The following is a 23439-nucleotide window of genomic DNA, read 5'->3' as shown; positions in this document are numbered from 1 at the left end:
CCATTCATCTATGCATATTAATTACAATGCGATAAGAGTCAAGTAGGTATACGTACCATCATATAAATTATTGTCCATACATAGTATTGCACGTTTCAATAATATTCATGAGATCTGCCCAACGACCGTTATTACCACGACTGCATTGGGGCCCTATAATAATAGGTACACGCACAGATTTGACCATAACTCAATCATTTTGGAAGGCTATACCAAAAACCCTTCAACGCCCGATCGCCACCATGATTGTTCAACAAACGATTACGATTAGTTAAAGGTGTTACCCAAATAAATTATATCACTGGTAATACTGCCTGTGTACCGTCTATACAGCTCATCATATTGTATAGGTAATATTGTTTAATTGTTTTCTCGTTTAATTAGGTAAATAGGTATAGGACACGTATTCGACCAATCCGATGAAATTGGAACGAATAACTCAATTTTATTAAACCACCGTTTGACTAATGTAAATTGTATATTTAATCTGTACTGCTATTAATTTAATTTACTATTTTGTGTAGTCCATAAAGATTTTATCGCTAGTCCATCCTCATAATAGTGATAAATAAATGTATAAAAAATTGTCAATCGCTATTAATGTACAATATCTCACATAATCATTATTTTTATTATTTCGTAGGTAGTTTTGTTTTCACCTATTTTTATCTATAATGTATTATTGTTGTTTGTTTACAGTTATTATAATATTATATTATCTAAATTTTCTTTTTCTAAATTAATTCAACGATTTTATTCGATTCTAACTAAATATTATATAATATTATTTAATACAGTAGGTATAATATATTATATAGGAACAAATAATAAACTTAACACTTATAATAATATCTCTAATTACCAAACCGTATACGACGTACATAAGTACTTATACATAGGCAATAATTATTAGGTACCTACTACTTATCCACTGGTCAACATGACATCTTGTAAACTATTTTATTTTTATGAACCCAATATTATTAATTAACATTAACTTGTTAATTAATAAATACAAATATCATCAATCATCGTCTTCAAAAAACAAATTCGCAGTATTTTTGTTTTATTTCAATTTAAAATGCATATTTTTAATTAATACTTAACTAGGTCAAACTATAATATATTAACATGTGCATATATGATATATTGTATAGTATGTGCTTATTTAGAACGAAGAATCAACAGGATAGAGTTAAAAATTATGAATGTTAAAAGAAATAAGGAAGAATAATATTATGTTACATAGCCATACAGGCTAAACAAATAATAGAATATTATTGAGTCATTTTGTTGGAAATAGATTAAATAAATGTATTACTTTTATATTAATATAAAATAAGTAAATATTAGTTTACTTTAAAAATATAAAGGTAAAAAGTTAAGTTCGACTAAATTAATTAATGTGTTGAGGTATCATCGGGGGGACGGAATTCATGATAGTACCTACAGATATCGTATATTAGTTTAGTATTATATATGACCTTCGAAAAACATTAACAAAACAGTATATCTGTGTGTAAAATATGGTTTTATTTTTTTTTTATCTAATAGCCCATTATAGTCTGATTTCTAAATGATTCTAACAAGATATCTATAAAAAAAATCTTAAAACCATACATCTTGTTAGTCGTCTCGTAGGCTCTGGTTTCGTCACGTCTCTCACTCACCGTTTCCCCTCCATTATAGTATCCAGTCCAAACTTCCAGTCACGTATCGAACATTAGGTGAGCATATCACAACAAAATCACAAACGCATTCATTGCGACCACTGTAGTAACACAGTGATCCATAAACAAACGTATACGCAAATATATGATAATGTTTAGTATAGTAATACGTAGTTATTAGATGACGTTGTTCGTAATGTGTTCTTTTGTTTTTTGTTTTTAGCGTTAACCCTTAGTACACAGCCCGGATCAGCTGATTGGGACCATCATGATTGTCAACATTCGCATTGGTCCGGTTGTACTTCTTTTAATTAACGTCATCCATAATGGTAAGTTTATTTATAGTTGTTATTTCTTGTACAGTTGTTAAGTTTGGCTATTTTAATTTGGCTTGACAGTCCACAGAGAGTATTTTATAAACGTGTAATTTAGTATTGTACTTGGGTATTTAAGATATTTGTGAAACTATTTAAGTTATGCGAATTAACGGTCTTATTACTTGGTGTGAAATATTATTTTTGCTTAAGATGAACCAGTGCATATCATATTATATAAGATATGTTTTCAAGTTTATGAAGTTTTGTATAAAAAGTGTTCATGATCGGTTTTCATTTTTTAATAACTATATAGGCTGTTGACTTTTCTTACATTTTTTCAAAAAATAAATTTCTGAAATTCGACATCGCTAAGTTATGGTGAAAATAAAATATCGAAGCCATTTAAGTTTTAATATACGAGTACGTAGGTAAATGTTAATTGTTTATTGATAATTACTAATTCTTTGAATTTATTGAATATATTTTTATTTATTACATTCATATACCATATTAAAATACCTATATCGTGCCTAAGTCTCAATCGTTATCACTTAAATGGATCCAATAGTTTGAATAAGCTCGATTTTGATTGTGGTATAAGTGCAAGTATAATAACATTAACATAAATTCCAAATAAATATTTTGTAAAACATATTTAAAGTTACAATCATTTTCTATAACGTATTATAGAAGTAAACTTTTCTTATTAAAATTTATTTTATAATACCACTATTTAACTATTAATTAATAAATTATAATAATTCAGTTCTTTACTGACACCGGTAAAAAAGAAGTTATATTTTATAGAGAATTTTTATACTTCCCTTTACGTATAATGTATTATGAAAACATATGAAATAGTTGGACAAATTTGTATTGAATACAATTTATACGTTTTTTATAGCTATAAAGTGTATAATAAAATTCAAATAAATGTGAATCTTAAATTGAAAAATATGTTGTACCTATTTCATTAATAATATATTAAAATAAAAATAAATTAATACCTGTACTAAGTTTGTATACAATATTAATATTATTATTTTTATTTGATACCTAAAACACACATTTTTAACGGTGTTAAGAATATCAATTTATACATTTTCAAATAATAATTAATTGGACAGTAAATTATTTTACTGATTGATCAATAATCAATTTTAAGTCGATTTTATACATCTATTTTAATTAAATTAAATGTAAACATGTGTAAACATTTAAGAAATGCATGAACAAACAAATCAATAAACTGAAACTACACTATCATAAAAAAAAATAGTTGTATTTGATTATATTGTTTAAGATTAGCTAATTTATCATATTTACGTACCTTAATGTACCAAAATATTAATTTTCTTTACGCGTTACACCTTTAAATGTTAAATCATTTTAGCTTATCATCTTAAAAATATAACTTTACATATTATTTTTTATTAAAATTTTGAAACATTGGTTAAAATAATTAACTTGTTAATATTTCCTTGATTATATTGGATTCTGCTAAGGTTTAAAATCTGTTAGCAGCAATCTACAGTCATGATTCAATTATTTGATTTATTACTTACGAGATACGTAAAATATGTTAAGTAATTTTATGAATAATTAACTATAATATATTTTCACTTAATATTAAAGTATTAATTTATGTATTTTTATTTTATACTATTGTGATTGGCAGTTTAAAATATTTCGTTTAAAATGCACATACAAAATTCAATTTGAATTTCAATCGCAATTTGTTAGCCTTCAAAAGTCTTCGACTTATGAGTGCTCTTGTTTATGTCATTATTTTTGTTTTTATGGCACCATTAAGGAATTTAATATTGTGTTTTTCCATAAAATTGTTTTACTATGGTATTTTTAATCTCTGAAGAAACACTACTTTTATTTTACTAATTATTATTATAGTGTATGTAATAATCGCTTTGCTAATCATTGTTTCATCTTCACATGCCTATTTTAAAACATGTTATTTGAAATGACTCTGACGACACTGCATGCGTTATAATATTTTCCACTCGAGAAATTCGACTGAATAATTTATTGAAGACGTATAATTATTCTTAATTCCAATGAAACTTCGATTGCAAACTATATTATGAACGTTAACGCATAGTATTAATCCGACAAATTGGACGATTAAAATATGCATATTAAGGAAATCAATATTTCTTATAATATATAAGGAGTCACGTAGATTAATTAAGCGCCACTAGTTGAATTATTCGGAACGCATCAAAGACATTTATCATATTATTATACAGACATACATAATAATGTAGTCAGTTAAAATCAATAGTCAGTTAATGTATTTCACGTTTTCTCTCTTTTGTCGGAGATAAGACATATTCTATATGCGCTGTCCGCCGCGTACAGTTATTCTCATCTGATACTTCGTACTTTGCTTGCCGTTGTTGACCGACCTGACATTTTGACCCGATCGTTGTCTGCACTTGTCGAATTGTCGTCGTCTTCACGTTTCAGATCCGAATCAATAACGAATCGGAAGTCAGAGTCCGGCGGAACAATAGTCGTCAAAACGGTGATCTGCTTAGCGCGCTGCAGCAGTGTCGCGCTTGTAGGTGGTAAAATGGTTTTTAATTTTAATGTTTAACGGCCGTTAAGCGAGATAGGGTTTAAATTTATGGAGTTTTAACGCGGTCAATGGTGCCCTCTTTCGCGGGCTCTGGGAGTGGGTCCAAAAACGACGAACAATTAATACTTGCCATTCCTTTTAAAAGGGCGGGCGCCGCCACTAGATTTTTGCTTTTTTCCTTTGAATTCGGCGTGAAATGTCTGTGCGGGATTCGGCGCGCCGCACCACTGTCCCGCGGGGGTATGGCGCTGGAGCCAGATTAATGTGAACTTAATGTCTTGTATAGTAATTAGATGGGACGCACTAATGGCAAATCAAACGTCCGCTGTATATAGTGTATTGTGTATACATATATATATATATAAAATATATAACGTATAATTCACTGTCTGACGATCGTGGTCCGTACGTCACTGTACAGCGCCTATAGCATACATTTTTTTTCTTTCTAAACATAGGTTTTTCAACTTTTCGTGTCATTCACCGTACGCCGTTTTTAATGTGCAGGCTCTGCAGTGACTGTTAATGTAGTTCACGATTATCGCTGCGATTTACATTTTTTTTTCGCCTCAACGCCGTCTATAGACCGAAAATGAACTCTTAATGGGCACGTGTTTGTGTCACAAATTAGCGCAAACATTAATAACAACCTAAAATGTTAATTTACATAAACCCATTGTTTCGTATTTTATTCTATAGACGCAAATACTTAAACGAAAATTGAATAATATCGTTTTAAACTATACACGCGTGTGATTGTGATTTGTGCACATTTTCCATTACATTATTAATTGAAAAAAGTTTTACAAACCATTTTACGCTCGTATTGTACCTACCTATATAGGTGATTTAATATAACCATACATACTAATATTGAAAATGTAATATTATTTACTTATCAGCAAACATTGGCAGATTACCTATATACATTTATGATTTAGGTATAAGTATTAATTTCATATGTACGGATTGTACCCAATTCAATTAAGAAAAAAATTAATATTGTATTATTAATGAAGTTCAACTTATAATAAAGAACGAGTTGGCTCTTAAATTATGAATAAAATATTGTCTTATTATGATATTATATCGTTAAAATGTAAATGTGATTTTATTTTATGATTTGACATTGACCGACGACCGTAGATAATACTAATTATTTAGTACTTATTGTACGTTTTCTTCAGAAATAGTACCTAAGTAAGTGTACCTAACTTATGAACATACTTACAATGTGATGCATATCATTTAATTTGTATAACATTTACATGTATTAAATAATATTAAGAAGTAATTAATAATTATACCTAGGTGGAAATCTCATTTTTCATTGTAAAATGCAATTAATGTTTTTAATTTACAAATAGGTATCTACATTTCGCTTTTTTGATTTCAATACAATTTAATTAGGTACCTATTTATGTCTACCCATAATTTATAAGATAATTTATAATATTTTATAAGATACTTATTATTTGTACATATTATTTTAAAATGCGGTATCTATTAAGTATATCCTAATTAGTAAACCTTAACAGTATTATTAAGTGAATCCTATGATACGCAATATGATATAATAAAATATGTCATATTATATAAAAATATGGATTTTATTTGATGTTGTTTAACAAATATAGTTAGATTTAATTATCTTGAATATTAACGCACTGCAGTTAGTTAATTAACTTTGTTATATACTATGTACGACTTAATCTGTATAAAACATAATATCTGTAGTTAAAATATCAAATTCTAAAAAACGTGCATTGTTCTTGACTTCTTGTGTAGCGTATATAATGACAGGAAGAGTAGTTAAAGAATAACTACGGAGGATAACAACATTGTTGCTTTGTTTTAATTGTTTTGTAAATGAAATGTATTGTCAAAGAACAACATTGAGTTTTCATGTGGTATTTTTAACACATTTTAGAGCAATTATATAGACAATTTTATAATATTAGTTTCTTTTTTATAACTAGTCGGCTAGCAAAGTTAAATACATGACAATACAAGACTTATTAAAAAAGCTCAAATTACATAACAGTTTAAATTGGCTTTAATAATTAAAAAAAAATTATTAATTAAAAATTATTATGCATTTATGCATTAGCTTTCATTACTTATTTTATGTACCCATATTCCAAATATAAATATTTATACTTGAAATATATTTATCCATGAAATATAATATTATACAGGTTGGTAATTATAATAACTATTATAAAAACTCATTACCTAATAAGTTGTTTGTTTTTTATTGTTTTAAATTCATTAAAATTATATCTTATATAATCATTAATGTTTACCTATAATGTTTTCAATATTGATTGTTCATTATTATTATTATTATTTTTTTGACCGATTTGATATAAAATTTGATATTTTCTTTTATTATTTATCATTAATACGAGAATATATTTGAACATAATATCGTTCATGGTGAAAAATATGAATAACTGTATACTAGGTACTCAGGAAAACAACGCACACATCAAAAAATAATAGCTTGTTCACTTCACTCTAAAATGTATGCATTTTACTATTTCAACGTGTCTTGTAGCACGCGTGCCTCTTCATTCGGTCAATTTACGTCAGAGTGTGTTTCTCTTCGCGTGAGCCACCACTGTCGAGTTATTTATACGAATAGTTTTTTCCATTTTTTTTTTTTGTTTATTTTTATTATGTCCTTTTACTATTTTTCCAATGACACTAAAATATGTATTAGTCCGTGTACTTCTGAAGGCCGCGCGTTTTATTACTGTGCCGCGGTGTCGTTCCGGCTGTTGAAGACTGTAGCCGCTAAATGGGACAACGTCCCCATGATTTTTACAGTTGACACGGTTACGGGCAATGAGTTACGCCTATATGAAATATATATATATATATATTTACCATATTAGAGATAAGTGAGAATCAAAGAACAAATCGTTCTGATGGCCAACACGTTGACTTGTGGTTGCACATTTTTATGCGCACCTGATACCAGTTAAGATATACCTAGTTAATAGGTATACTGTGTAGGTGGACATTTTCACTATTACCACCGACGGTGGTTTTCGTTTTTGTTTTATCTGTTTATTTTTTTTTAACTCTGAGGTCACAATAGTATTATAATATATTATTAACTCTGTACACCTTCTGGCTATTACCTGTACGTGGCTATATATATATATATATAGCATTATAATGACAACTAGCGATTAGATAAACTGTAGTCTGTACCCACATCCCATTATTGTTTATGTTTCGATTGGTAATCTACATAAATTGAACATAATATGACTTTAACTGGTGCTGTGAGCCTAAATAAATCATGATATAGAAAAATTATATATCACACTGTTAGATGTAGTATCCATGTAAAATGTAGATGATGATATAGAACGTATATTTATAAATAAAAATCTAAAACAAAATATACCTATATTAGTTGATTTTTTCAGTTAAGAATACCTATATGTATTTTTCTTATCATATGTGTGAAATCTATCAGTTTTTTCTCATTTATATCCCTTTATCCTTCAATAATTAGCGATTTGTAGTATAAAGTATAAAATATTTAATATTACAATATTAGAACTTTCAGTTCTATTAGGTATTACAATTTTTTTTATTTATTTATTCTTTGAAAATGTTTCAGCACACCAGATGCTATTACAAATATATTTACAATTGTAATTTAACCTTTATATTTAAATTGATGATAGTAATGATATAATATATTAGTTCATAGTAATAAGTTTGAGTTTATGTTATATGTGATAATAATAGTAATAATAATAATTTATACAATGTAATATAATATTAATAGTATTGGTTTATTCTTAATCTTCTTATGAGAGCTCTTCGTTGTCTGTTGGGGGTATGTCTTGGGGCAGTCTATGGTTTAGCCCCCTATTTTGGGTTTTGTTTCCTAGTTGGTAGTGACGGCCGCCGTCCGATTCTTTTAACTTAGCATGGAAGTTTTTGAATTGGGTTTTTATCCAGATACTTATTAAGGGTATTCCACTGTCATTATGGATTTGGCGATTCCTCATAAACCATGGTGCTTTTAGGGAGATCCTGAGGAATTTGTTTTGGAGGGTTTAGATTTTTTTAAATGTTTGTGGGTGAGGCTGCCGCCCAAACAGGGCAGACATATGTTAACAGCGGTCTGATTATTGAGGTATATAGAAGGAGTGATGACTTGATTTGTAGTTTACTAGAGGGTAAAGAGGGTATTACAATGAAATCCTCAATACTTTTGATTATATTAGGTATAAGTACATTTATTCTTTTAGTAATAACATAACCAGTTTGATCCTCACAACATAAATTTTAAAATTTAAATTTAAAATTGGCCAATTTTACCTAAAAATAAAATGCATTATCTGTAAAATTATAATGTATAACATGGTCTCTATTTTTTTTTATATATAAATAATTTATTTTAAAATTATAGTACTATTATAGCTAGCTACTTTTAAAATTTAAAAAAAATTAAACAAAAATAAATAAAACGATATAATTAACTTTGCTACCTGGTAAGTACTTACCTAGGCTATAAATCATAATATTATATAGGTAACCTACCTAGCTACCTATTATCTTAATCTAAAATTGTTTCAAATAAAAAACAAGCTTGTATTTAAACACTAATAAAAAGTGTATATTTTTCTGATAAAAATTATTATTTATCGGTGATTAAATAGTAAATGTTAACATTAAAGTTTGTTGTGCCTATATATTAACTATAGTTTGATTACTTAGAATTAGGACCGTTTTATAATGTTATAAAATAAACATTTAATCAACTAATGAGTTACTTCAATGGTAATAAATTATGGCAATGCGGCTTTTACCTAGTAACTATTAAAGCATTATGTATTTAAAATACAAAGTAAAGATAAAGTTGGTCAAAACTAAAAAACATTTTTAGAACAAATATATATAAGTACCTACATTATATATAAAATCCAACTTATAGGAACGTAAGACTAGAATATAACAATAGTATAATATGCAAAAAAATCTATTGAAATCTATATTTTATGTCCATTCATAATGCATTCGCCTCAATACTGCATCATTAAATAATACTATATACCTATTTTTTATTTTTATATATTTTTATAAAAATATATTGGTTAATCGAAAATGTAAACGTTATTAGTAAGCATAAAAGTAAATGTTAGAATATTACAACTTTTTTTGGAGAAGATAAACTATTTTTTGCTTAGTTTGAATAATTCATTATTGGTATATAATATTTTCTTAAAAATCTTTCTTCTATTTGTCTGTATAGTGTATGAGATTTGTATTAATCAAATACATTATACACTCATCAAGAACGCATTGTTCTATTTTCAAAAACATGATGCCATGTCTTTAAGGCTCAATACATAATTATGCTTGGAGTATCACAAAGAATGACCTAAAAACAACTGTTCAACTTAATTAATTCTTCTCTATTATAAGTAAAAAACAATAAGAGCGTGTTCATATAAATTTAAATTAAATATACACACAACATTTTCATTTCAAATTTGTTCTCTTATGTTATATGCTAACTGCACAAATAAATAAATTAACTCCCTATTTTGATTTAATAAGCAATTCAGTAAATGTATTCATTGTGAATTATTTATCTATTCAACTAGAATTTTGTCAATGGCTCAATGAATAAAATATACGATAAATTATTTTCTTTCAAAATATATGCACACTAAATTTTTTTATGTTAATATGATACAAATCTAAACTATCATTGACAAAGGTTAAGAAGTATCATACGTTAATAATAACTATTATAATTATATACGAGTATTATATATATTGGATATATTATTATAATATAACTACCTATATTTCAATTTTTTCCATCTTACTTATTCAAGTACAAAGTTAGAGAGTGTTTCAGTCATGAAGTGTCAGTCACTTAATAAGGAGTATTCGGTTTTTATAATAACGTAAAAATTATTTTTTGCCGTATAATAATTTCACCAACCTGACACTTTTTCGAACAATGATTTCTGAAGTATACTTCTAGTGGATTACAAGTGGAAGGGATTTCTTTTCCTTTAATAGTATAAAAATAATTTTCAAAAGAACCATGTTTCAACTTTCAAGTACTGTTTCATGTGTTTTTTCAGATTCAAGTAGTTTTTTTTTGATAAAATAATATATTCTATCTTATAGTTATAAATAAAGGTCATCGTAATTAAAAATGAAACAAAGTTTAGAGTTACCTTGTAAAAAGTGCTTAAAGTGCTATACTTCTATGAAAATTAGGGACTTAATTTTTTAATTTAAATATTTGTAATACATCTTGGTACACCCTTGGTAAATAGAATATTTTAGTTTTTATAAATCACGTCTATTTCGGTAATGTTAGTGGGAATTTTAATATACGTTCCATGCACCTATTACCTATGTGTACAAGTAATATATTAAAATATATTGTATAAGTTGTAATTTAATAGGTTGGCACATTTAGAGTATTGAGTCTCATTTTTACATTTAACTAATTGCTGATTCATCGTTAATTATAAGGTATAGTATTTCAAAGAGTGTACAATACTCATGTGTTGTGTATTTCACTAGTTTATCTGTTCACATCGACACCTGCGAATGACGCTGTACTTTTCGAATACCTACCTACTCACTTCATTCCTCCGATGTTTTGTTGTGAAATGTTATTTATTGATATAAAAGATACAGCAGTGTGGCTAGAACGTGAAGATTTACGAGTGGATGTGACCCAGGTGCCTTATGGATGGTACTGTTCACGGTCTCTGTCAGTAGTATTTTATAGAGTAAACACTTGTGTTTTGCTTTAAATTTCCAGCAAAAATGTTTATACTTAGTTTATTATTGTTTAGGCAAATAGACGGTAAAGTTTGACACAATTCTCCATGTTTTTGCGAATATAAATCTAATACTATCTAATTTATTGTTTTTATTTTTTTTCTGCAGCAAATGTTTGTAACACCATATTGTTATTCTTCTAAAATTAAAGTAGGTTTGTTTGAAAGCAATACAATTCATTAATCCCTCGTAAAGTTGTTTTATTTGAACATTTAAGTTTTATTACAGTATTATTTTATCGGATAGTGTGTATGAAAAATTGTTTTTCGAAACCAAAAATGCACGTCACAAAAATAGTTTCATGTTTATGTTACTATTATTGTAAGGTTCATACAGTATGTCTTAACTTTCAATTGTAAGAGTCTACACAGTGATAGATGGATTTGAACCGTACTGGTTGAACGATTTTTTTTTCTATGGACGTGATCATTGTCTAGTGTAAATGGTCTTTAAGATGTATCTTTTAGATAATAAATATGTGAATATTATATTGAAACAACCCATACATGGTTAGCCAATACTTAGTAATAATTCCTCTTTTGTTCTCCATTTACCCAATCAATACTACGAGAATTAGGGCGATTGATGTTTTACATGCAGACGTATGTCACGAAGGACGTCATGTACTGACTGTTGTAATATTATGACGTGTGTGATGCTTTTGAACTTTGACCTAATTCCACATAGTATTGATAAAATCACCAGCCCCCCCCCCCCCCCCCCCCAATGATGTCTACAATGGGATAATAGGAGTAGATTAATAAGTTGAAGGTTGTCTTCAATTAATTATTGACCTACTTATTGAAACTTAAGTTATACTTTTGATCGTTTTTAGTGCAACTGTTGGATACTGCCGAATTGCCGGTCATGCAAGAACCCACTGCAAAACCTATACATTCTAAAGAAGGTGACTCGGCTCTTATGACATGCGTCGTAAGAAATTTAGGAGACCACACTGTATTGTGGAAAACCGAAAATAAAGATAGACAAGGATTGAAGGTGTTGACTGCAGCGGAATCTAGAATAACCGCTGACAGAAGGTTCGAGGTTTTACACGATAAAGGTAAGAGGATATTTTATGCTAAGTAATTTTGAGTTGGTACTTATTTTTTGATCATTTTTTAAACGATAGAGAATAGTTATAAAAATGTGTATTTTGTTTAGTTTGTTTGAGCCTTTATTATGGGTTCGTAATATTATATTCAATTCACTTTATCCCTAAATATTCTCAAAAACGTATATTTATAAATCCTTCTGTAACTGTTGACAAAACAAATTTGTTCAAACCTACGTAAACTGAACGGTAATACCTATATACCTAATATACCTAACAGTTTGCATATAGATATTATACCTATAGAATTGTATCGATTAAAACACATACTTGAAAGGGGTCGTGATAGTAATTGCACACTCTCGAGAGATCGATAAATTCGCTTATTTATTCAAAAAACTTTTGTGGGTTTCGGAAAAAAATAAATAAAAATGTACATATATCCTTGAAGGAGTATAGTTAAAAAACACCTTAACTGAATCGATTAGACTCTTTTTTTCCAAAGAGTTATTTAATCATGTTTTGATAGGGAATTTCTATTCTGAAACGGTAGTAGTAGGATAAAATAAAACGAAAGAAGAGAAATAAAGTTCTCCGCAGAAAAATACTCGTGGAAAACTTTTTTTATAACCCTAAAAACTTTACACTGTCCGTGAAGATTTTTGATCGCATCAAGACTTAAGTTTGCCACCAACAAATAAACCTTTAATATAATAAGTATGCCAGTTGGCAGTTTGGTGAAGTTTTGGTAAATTACTTTCACAATTCATGTTTGGAATCTTAAATAATTATCGAATTAACCTCTAGAAACCAAGAAGAACATACTACTGCATATGAATTGCATACATATAATTGATTCTACTTTAAGATTTATCTTCTCGGTGAAAAACTTTTTATTTACGTCAGATCAAATTGTAACATTATTAAATATTTTACATAATTACATGGATAGAACCCGTGAACAGCAGTAATTAGTGGTACCAGACTAATATGTTATATATATTAATAAACATTACCTAAGCTATACTATTAAATATGTAAAAGTGGCCAGGTGGCATGGCTTCAGTCACAAACCATGTTTCGAAGTCAAGTATCAACCGATGCCATTAGTTCTCGGATGTGCAACTACCCGGGTTCTAGTAACAAATCCTCGCACATATACATACGTGTTCAACCAACTGTACCCTCCCCCACAGTTAAAAAAACTTAATAAAAATAATCACCGAATGACCTATATTGCCGCGGATTAATTCCTAAAAAAAATAAAAAATTAAATATTTTCCAAATACAGTTTGAGTCATTTTATTTTAAACTATAAAAACAAATAAAATTAGAAATATAATATTATCTAGAAAATAACTTAAAAAAGTATTATATTTGATGCGGTTGAATTGATTTCGCTCGGATTTCCTTTAGTTGATTGTTTAGTTAAACAGTTGAACCTTGTGTTTGAATTTATAAACGAATTTCTGGTCTGTTGTTTATATGGCATTAAAAATGTTAAATTGTTTATGTTTAAGTAAACCAAGTCTAGATAACTTAAATTCGATAAATACTTATTGATATTTAACTGACTTAACTATGTATGTATTTTGGAACCAGTATAAAATAAGATTGTTACAATATAAATCACATACATTTTTCTGTCATTACCATAGTGTATTATTCATGGTAATTGCTTATGCCTAATATGTATCATTTAATTTTTATTTATGTAATTATGAAATGGTGTAGTGACATTTTGCGAAACTAATAATATTAATGTTATAACAGAAATAAAATAAAAAATGTATAATAACAACTAAAACAACAACAAAAAATATGACCCCTTAAGCAACTTCTTCATATGTTTGTAGTTTGTTTCATAATATTATTAACTTATACAGTTATTGAGCATTTCATTGAACCTTCAGATTGCTTAAGCTTTTTATTTAACAATTTTTAAAAATCTTACCTATAGTATCCTTAGTATTAAATTAAACTAAAACTTTGAAATTGATATGTAAAATGTAAAATATGTACGTTGTACCTAATACGTTTACTGTAACAAGTTTACACTAAAAGATGAACATAATTTTGATATGGGTACATTTAACTTATACATTTTTTAAATATTTAAATTTAAATTTACATTATTCCTGTAAGGTATTTTTCATATATATATAAAGAACATTATTAATATAAATTTATAAATATAGCGGACTAGTCACTTTGTGAGTTTCCTTACGACACAGTATTCAATACATAGTTTGTATAATAGAATAACATATAGATGGATATAAATAATTTAGAAAAATAATTAAAGAAAACGAGGGTTTAGGACTTATAAAAATACATTTGGATTAAAACAAAAAGTAGGTGAATTGCACAATAACTAGACTATATTACTACCGTATAGTTATAGGTCTTCACTCTTCACACTAGAATAAAAAAACACGTGTTTAATTAATTTTTGGAAATATTTGTTGTTTGTTTAAATTGTTTTGATTCAAAAAGTCAAACAAAAATAAAGAAACGTTTTTATCACAATAAACACTGACTTGACGTTGAGGATTAGCATTGTTCGGCCCTAACGGCTAACGCAATATAAACTCAATAAAGTTTCATTACGTATCCCGTGGTGTTTAAAATGTCTTTGTTGTTAATGGTGCAGTAAATTCAAAATTTACACTGCAGGAAATTCACAGTCCCGTCAATTTCTGTATAAGAACTTTTGGTAATTTGTTAAACGTGGTATACACATTTAGGCAAATCCCTAGATTATGAATAATTAATATTCTCGCCTTTCCGTAGCAGATAAGGGTCCTGGAGAAAACTCTCGCGGGTGTGAACGTAGGGTAGTTGGGAAAAGGGTGGGTGATATACATTTAAGGATGAGAGGGGGTAATACAGTTCAGAATATACAAAACTACCAAAATAATTATTACGAATTATGTCCAGAACGTTTTAGTAGTTTGTTCGATAGGTCTTCAGCAAGACCAATGTAAATTGATCACTAAGCAATAAACGAGTAAGCAATAAATTTTAATAAATTTCGAAATTCAATTGTGACTTAGTCAGTGTGGTGCGTTTGAATTGTAAAGAAATTAACTTAGAAGTTTCTTGATAATAATTTAATGTTCTTAACTTAAAGTTTTAATACTAACCAATGAATAAATAATGACATTTATGACGAAAAATTGTAAAATGTGATAGACGATTAGACATCCTTTTAATACAATTATTTTTGTGTGAATGAATCTTTTATCGTAAATATAGCACACAATACTTGTTATATACATGAAGTATTAACAGTTATTATTTCAGTTAAATGGGTTTCATACTATGGTACTTATATAAAAGTTTTAATGATTTTTTGTATAACATATAGATTTATATCCTACTTGTATCTTTTGTATTCTACTTCACTTATAATAAAACCTAACTAGGTAGTTCAAAAGTCAGTTTAATTGTTAAAAAATAATGTAAGACTTTGAAAAACGTCTGTCAAATTGTTTTCATTGAAATTTGGTGCTATAGAAAAATCGTATTTTTTCGTACTCATTCAATTTCACTGAAGTTAAAAACTATTATTTAATAAGTACAATATAAAATTAATTAAACAATCATAATTATATTATGATATATTATGATATAGTATGGAATAATATAATATCATAATTGTATGATCAAGGTGATTACGTTATCTGTAATTTATTATATTTCGATGTAAAGATGTGTTACTCTAATATGACATGTCTTGATGACATATTGTGTTTAGATGTAGTGCGAAGACTGAGGAGATGCATTACAAATTAAAACATCTATATATAAATAGTATAAAATACTTACCTATATTTTAATAAGAATGAGAAAAATAAATCATAAACTTATTTGTTGTCACAATAATGTATGGAGGGTATAACTTTTTATGTCGTAAATCGTTTTTCATAGATCATAATATTACTCGTATGACTCACTTATATTAGAGGGTAAGTGACTTTTTGAATTCAATATATTTTATCCAATACAATATTATAAACGGTTCTGTCAAAATTATTCGACGTATATCTCGAGTAGATTCAAGTACCATTTTTATGTCGTTATTCACAACATATTATGTAATAAAAGCGAAATAAAAAATTATACAATTTATTGGAATTTCATGTCGTATCTGGTCTTGACCTACGTATTTTCTAGAATTATGTTCTTAACCCTCGAAGTATGAATGGATTTATTTTTTCGAAAAACCTTCGTCAACACACTTACATTCACGATGTATTTTTATGTATTATATAATATATATTGTGTTCTGTCCATACTTCGTACTAAATTTTTTTTTCGATTTACAGGCGGTGACGTATGGGTATTGTCAATCAAGAACGTCAAGTTTAACGACTCTGGGTTATACGCATGTGAAGTGAATAGCGACCCCGTAGTTAGGTCGTTCCACTCGCTTTCAGGTAAGTTGAAAGATAATAATTATACAACATCGTTTAAATACACCAATGATATTATATGGCTCTCAATGACACCAATATAAAAATTAAAAATCGATTAAATAGTGTTGTCTGGTAACCTGGAACCACCGCCATTTGAGAATGGTACTGCTGCGTATTACGGCAAAGAAGACGAATCCGAACCGATTGACATAAAAAACCACAACTACACGGACTGCTGCGTAGCGAGAAACGTGAGCTTGGGTTGTCTGGGCTTTTGCAACATACAAAGCATATTGGATGGCACCACTGGACAGGACCCGGAAAACTGCGAACCGGACTTCAAGTCCATTGTGAAATGCATGGCAGGTTAGCACATCGCATTTCCTTCTCTATTTTTATTTTACTATTTTTTTTTTTTACATCATTTTCTCTATCTTTCTCTTTAACTCAGTCGGTAAGTAGACAGTTTTTATTATTATTATTATTATTTTCGTTACAGACGGTAGAAATCATGTCCCTTGTTGTGTGCAAGAAGGTATTCCAGACATATGCCAAGATGTTTGCCAAGGGGAGTACACCCCAATCACGGATAATATAAAAACCATGGTCTCGTGTTCTCCGTATACTGAACAGACATTGGCATGCATCGTAGAGGGGATAGGTAAACATTATTGATTGACGTAAAAGCTACAAACGAAAAATACTTAATGCGTATAAATATATATATATAAAAAAAATAACGGATCGGAGACTTTACTTTTGTTGTGTGTTTATCAAATTATATATAATAAGTACACGTCATTCAATGATGCAAAAAAAAAAATATTGTATTACACGGGCGTTACTGTGCATTTTAGAAATTCTGCCGAGTCAACCCGAAGATGTGCAAGTGGATGTAAACAGCAGCTCTGTGGTATTCGTGACGTGGGACAAACCGTCAGCCAACTCAGCATCGGTCAAAGGATACGTAGTCAATGTGACCATGCTCAGGTCGTTTGACGGCATGAAAACGTTTCCCGACAACGACGGCAACAGCCAATCAATTGTCACGCCCCACAGCATCCAAGTCAAGGTATATTATATTATATAATACGCATATTAATATGATATAATTACGTCCGCGAGCAAAAACTTAAATACGGTGCAATTTTTGATTATTAATTTACTCATTTCTCATGGAAAATTGTATATTGCAGCTCACGTATAATAACGGTCCCTATATGTTTATGTGTTTTCATAATTCAAAACGTGTACTGTAGTTGTAATACCCTAGGGTTCTCGTGTGTGTATAAAGGGTCCGAGGATAAATTATTTTTTGGTTACCCTACTCTTCGTGACTCTCCACTTACTCTCTCTTACTTCATTTCTAGAAATTTTAGGTAACTTCGTAAGTGCTTCGACCCACGCGATTACCTACAGTAAATGGCAAGCGTGCATACTGTTTACCATTTATGAGTATTATATCACCCTAACCTGTTTCAAATAACATAAAAAAAAAAATAATAATAATATAACTAACAAATAAGTAAAACAAGTCTGAAAAGTTCGAATGCATGAACGGTAATGTATTCACATAGCCTACGTAGACTAATGGATCGATATTTTTAAATTATTCTGAACGTACTTTGGGGACGCCGGAGTTTAAGGAACGTTATACGAAAACGTCACGAATGCCGAAGTCCCTTGCGTGATCTTAACATTATATAGTAGACGCCGTAGCCCCTGTCTTAGAAAGAAACTGTCATAATATCTTTATTTTAAGACCTATACCAAAGATATTTCTTGATTAGTATTTCTACATTCAATTGATTTCTTTTCAAACCGATTAAGTGTAGGTACATCAATATTAATGATAATATAACATGATTAAATATTTATATCAAAACTGTTACGATTTCGTTCCAATTATTTTTGTTCCTACCATTGTGTATTTATTTAAAAGCCAATTAAAATGTAACTAAATTAAGGGATTTAAAATATGTATTCAATAAATACATTTTAATAGTATAAATACAAATACTATAAATATTATAAGCATATAATTGTTTTGATCTAATAAGCGCCATTAGAACTTCTTTTTTTAAGGACGGGGCTGGAGTTATATAAGATACCTGTAATAATTTTTTCACCAATTTTGACCACTAGACACTAGCACAAAATATTGTGTTTTTCTTTGTTTGACATAACATATTATCTATATTAATAAAAGGCAATGTTTGTATTTGTGTAAGCGATCCATAGTCCAAGTCTATCACACTAATGGATCTGAAATTCGATATATATATATATATATAAATGTAATTCTGTTTACATATAAGTAGCTTATATAATTCCAACCCCCCCCCCCTTAAAAAAGGTAGTTCTAGTTGCACTTACAGGATCAAAAAAAAATTATTTAAAAGTTTAAAATATTAGTGGTACTTTTATTTCTATTATTTAAATTTATTTATGGAAAACATACTTCCAAACCCTTAATTTCGTTACACTTCAATAGGCTTTTAAGTAAATAAAAGTCCTTTGTATGACATACCATATATATGGTGCAAAATATAGGAAATTGAATATTTCCAAAATCATTGTTTTTGTTGAATATGTTTTTCTCAGAATTCAAGATAGAAAAAAATCGAAAATGTTTTATTGGAATATTATTCTGAGTGAAAATGTAATAAATTGGTTTAACAATGATTTTTTTCCCTGTTGAATCTTTTTTGGGTACCTATATTAAAATAAATGTTACGAAATTTAAATAAGTGGGGTTTTAACTGAGATGCACGAAGAATAGTTTTTTGTATGCGATGATTTTTCATTGGTATCAAATGTATATAATAATAATAATAATAAACCAGTAGGTTTTAGGTGCCGATATGAGCCCGAGGTAAGAGTATTGAGTATAGGCACCTACTCGAAAACCTTCTTTCTTCAAAAATCATGTTATATATGTATTATACTTTCATTATTAAAATGTTATCATCTTTTACAAATTAATAAAATGTGATATTAATTATTAATATAGTTCGAATATTTAAATCCTTACGAAATTCATAAAAACAAAGATTATACAATTTATTTTTGATACGGTTATTGTATATGCATCTAGTACACCTACTTGATAATACATAATGTACCTGATTGTTTTAAATATATTTTTGTTTCTATAATAAGTAATATTTATTTTTTATGATAAGTTTGTTTGATTCTTAACATTTTAATGTTTTTACCAGGTACCTGGATCAGAATATGAAGTCAAAATTGATAAGCTTATACCATTTACAATGTACGAAATAACAGTAGTGGCTGTCAATAAGCATGGTTCTAGTTTACCTTCAACAGCTATTCGTTCCCTTACGTTGAACAGTGATCAAAAAACATCACGTAGGACGAATACAGATAATTCAACGTTACCTCCATTGCCCGATATTCGATCATGTTGCATGAAAAAAGGCATTACACATTCAGCGTAAGTAAATTAATTGTATACAGTAATATATGGGTGGTTTTTCTGTATTTGTTATATTGTTATAATATTATACGATTACGTTGTTAATAGCTTATTCAAATTTAAATATATTAAGTTTGGCGTTAAGTCGATTAATTGCAAACTGTTCGTCTGAAAATATTACATAATATAATAAAGGGGTTAAAATTTCAATAAAAACGGTATAATAAATGTGTTTTCAGTCTTATTGCATTTTGTAATATTCCTAAGGTGTTTTATTTTTCCATAGGTGTCTAGATAAATTATGTGACCCATCGCGCTCCGACGTAGCCGAGGTTACCGATTTAATGATATGTGCTCCGTGGGCTTCTCAAACATTCAGTTGCCTCACAAACGGTATAGATCACACCCCGTGTTGCCGAGCAAGAGGTCTGCCACCGTTATGTCAGAACTTGTGCGCTGGAAATCTCACTCAAATTGATTTTAGTTACTTCAAGTATATTACAACCGATAGGACATAAATAAAACTAGATACGATTTTACATATTATATTTCAGATGTTTACGATTCATGGATGACTACACTAGCTGTCTCCTTCAAGGATATGGCATAGTCGCATCAGCTCCAAGACGTCTCCGCGTTTCTAACGTTGACGTTAACTTTGCTTTATTCCATTGGGAACCACCAAAAGACTTGGCAGATACCGTAACACATTATAATGTGTTTTATAGACTGGTCGATGATGAATACGATTCCATAACTAATGTACATTCTCCATTTATTTTGGAGCATTTGAATGCTAATACATTATACGAAGTTTACGTGGAAGCTGTTAATGGCCACGGTGCTGGAGAGCCCTCGCAAAGGGTTGTTTTTTCAACTAAAAGCCAGGTATATTTTTACTTTGTATATTTTTATTCATATAACGTAGTAACAGGTAAACTAATATTTTATTCCCAAATCGGCGAGAGAGAGAATATTATTTACATCCTAGATGCTGTAATAAAACTTCTATAAAAGATCGTGTAATATTTTATTAACACCAAAACTTTCATATAATATAATCTTAAGAGAATTATTATGAGCGCCTAGTATTTTGTGTACTACACTCTACAATGATAAAATTCTATACACATTTAGTGTCATCGGGAATAACTTGTTGAAAATTTACCTGGAATGATTTTCACATTTTTCGATAAAATAAAACGAGTTTACTATAACATGAAATTTATGAATATTTTCATATATTCTCAAGATCAAACATAATGGAAAATATTTCAATTATTTTATAGATAAGCTTACAACGGATGAAAATTAAGCGTTTTTAGATAAATAATAAAAAGTTGAGTATTCTGTAATTTTATAAAGTTAGCTATCTATCTACTAAAGTACTAAGTCTTTCAATATATTTATGAAAAAGTCACATGTATATTTTCTTTGAGAAAAAAATCATTTCACATTGATAATTTTTTATATTTAGATTGTAACTATACATAAATGTAAAAAAATAGATCGTACTTTCCAATGCAGATTTAAACATTATTTTTGTTTTAGCATAATTATTTTTTTAATATATTTTAAAGAAAAAATGGTATTATTTTTATATAATATGACATCACATAAATCGAATGTATATATTTATGTAAATTTATGAAAAAAAAATGTAACGTTGCTAAAGCAAAGAAAAACGTTTTTTTCTATACCACCGTTCACAAATCTATTATCTGCAATGTTGTCTATAGAAAAAGTACTTGGAATATTTTCTCAGCAAAAGTGGTAAATATTTTGACTGAAAAAAAATCCCTCAGTTTCCATGAAGTGATTGCGTGAGCCGTGAACATTAAAATGTTAAAATAAATTATAAAATACGTTTGACAACCCCCCGTCGATCGCCTCGCTATACAGGAATATATATACGAGGTTTGATAAAATAATATCGGGACTAAAATTATTTCTGCTCCAAAAAATAAACGTACTGCGGATATAGTGGGTATACTCAAGTTAAATAAAGTAAAGATAACACTCAGTTATACGTTATTAAGCCATGAGTTAATATTTTATTTTCGTAACGAACGACAATCCGTTGAAGTCGTATACTTTTGTTGTGCTGTCGTTTTTGTTATGCAGAATAAACCACAGCAGCGTGTTTGCATTAAGTTATGTGTTAAATTCGGGAAACCAGCGACTGTAACTTTTTAAATGATTAAAAAAGCATTTGAAGACGAAGAAATAAGCAGATCTAAAATATTTGAATGGCACAAAAGGTTTTAGAGGGCCTTGAAGCAGCTTGCGATAACTCCCGTGCTGATCGAACTTCAACTGAAGAAATGTTGGAATGGTGTCAAAAGTTTCATAAATGATTTAACTGAAGATTTATGCATGCTACAAGTCTGTGCAAAAATGGTTCTAAAATTGTTGTCTCAAGACCAAAAAACTCATCGATTTGAAGTTTGGCCAAAGTCTGTAAAAACGAGCATACAATTACTCAGCGTTCATTAAAAGAGTCAATCTTGTGATTTTTTTTTATTTCCACAAAATAAAACCGAACACATGAGACCGAGATTTGACATTGAAACAAAAAAAACAAATGATCAACTCATACAACTTCAAGTTTAAGACTTCCAAGTTCCAACGTCGTATCAAAAATTAGCTAGATCGTTGGGATAAGTGCACAATATTAGGCTACTGGGAAGGGAACTAATATTTAAATATTTTTAAAAAATAACAAATCCTGGAATTTTTCGATCACACCTAGTGTAATACATTGTCTAATATTCAAAATATCAAAATATCAACGTATTATAATTTATTGTAAACATGTTAGTCGTTACAAAATTGTTAAAATGTTTTTTTCGGGCAAAGCGATATTTTTTCTGTTCAATCGTATTCATTGGTTTAAAAACGTCTAGCCTACCGGCGCCCCGATCCAAATAATCGTAGCCGATTTCGCGTATTATAACCACGCGACTCGTCTCGTTAGTTCCGCGACGGTGGGGCCGTACCACACGGTATTATTATTTTTTCGTCGTCCCTGGAACAACAACAACACAATATAAGATTTTCATATTTTCTTGTACCATCACTGTGGAAAAACACATA

General features: G+C 28.7%; 1 protein-coding gene across 1 annotated transcript in view; it reads left to right on the top strand.

The window, feature by feature from the left end:
• LOC100164234 (Ig-like and fibronectin type-III domain-containing protein 1) overlaps nucleotides 1–23439 on the top strand; it is a 106680-nt gene that overhangs the window by 47065 nt on the left and 36176 nt on the right. The window contains exons 3-11 of the mRNA XM_029486964.1: nucleotides 1894–1999; nucleotides 12265–12492; nucleotides 16815–16925; nucleotides 17028–17270; nucleotides 17404–17565; nucleotides 17762–17976; nucleotides 20126–20361; nucleotides 20630–20836; nucleotides 20898–21231. Of these exons, the coding sequence (XP_029342824.1) occupies nucleotides 1939–1999; nucleotides 12265–12492; nucleotides 16815–16925; nucleotides 17028–17270; nucleotides 17404–17565; nucleotides 17762–17976; nucleotides 20126–20361; nucleotides 20630–20836; nucleotides 20898–21231 (1797 nt within the window). The 5' untranslated portion in view covers nucleotides 1894–1938. The remainder of the gene's footprint in view (nucleotides 1–1893; nucleotides 2000–12264; nucleotides 12493–16814; nucleotides 16926–17027; nucleotides 17271–17403; nucleotides 17566–17761; nucleotides 17977–20125; nucleotides 20362–20629; nucleotides 20837–20897; nucleotides 21232–23439) is intronic.

This window comes from Acyrthosiphon pisum, chromosome A1 (assembly GCF_005508785.2).
Source record: "Acyrthosiphon pisum isolate AL4f chromosome A1, pea_aphid_22Mar2018_4r6ur, whole genome shotgun sequence".
Taxonomy (NCBI): Eukaryota; Metazoa; Arthropoda; class Insecta; order Hemiptera; family Aphididae; genus Acyrthosiphon; species Acyrthosiphon pisum.
This window is presented reverse-complemented; position numbering and strand designations above follow the sequence as displayed.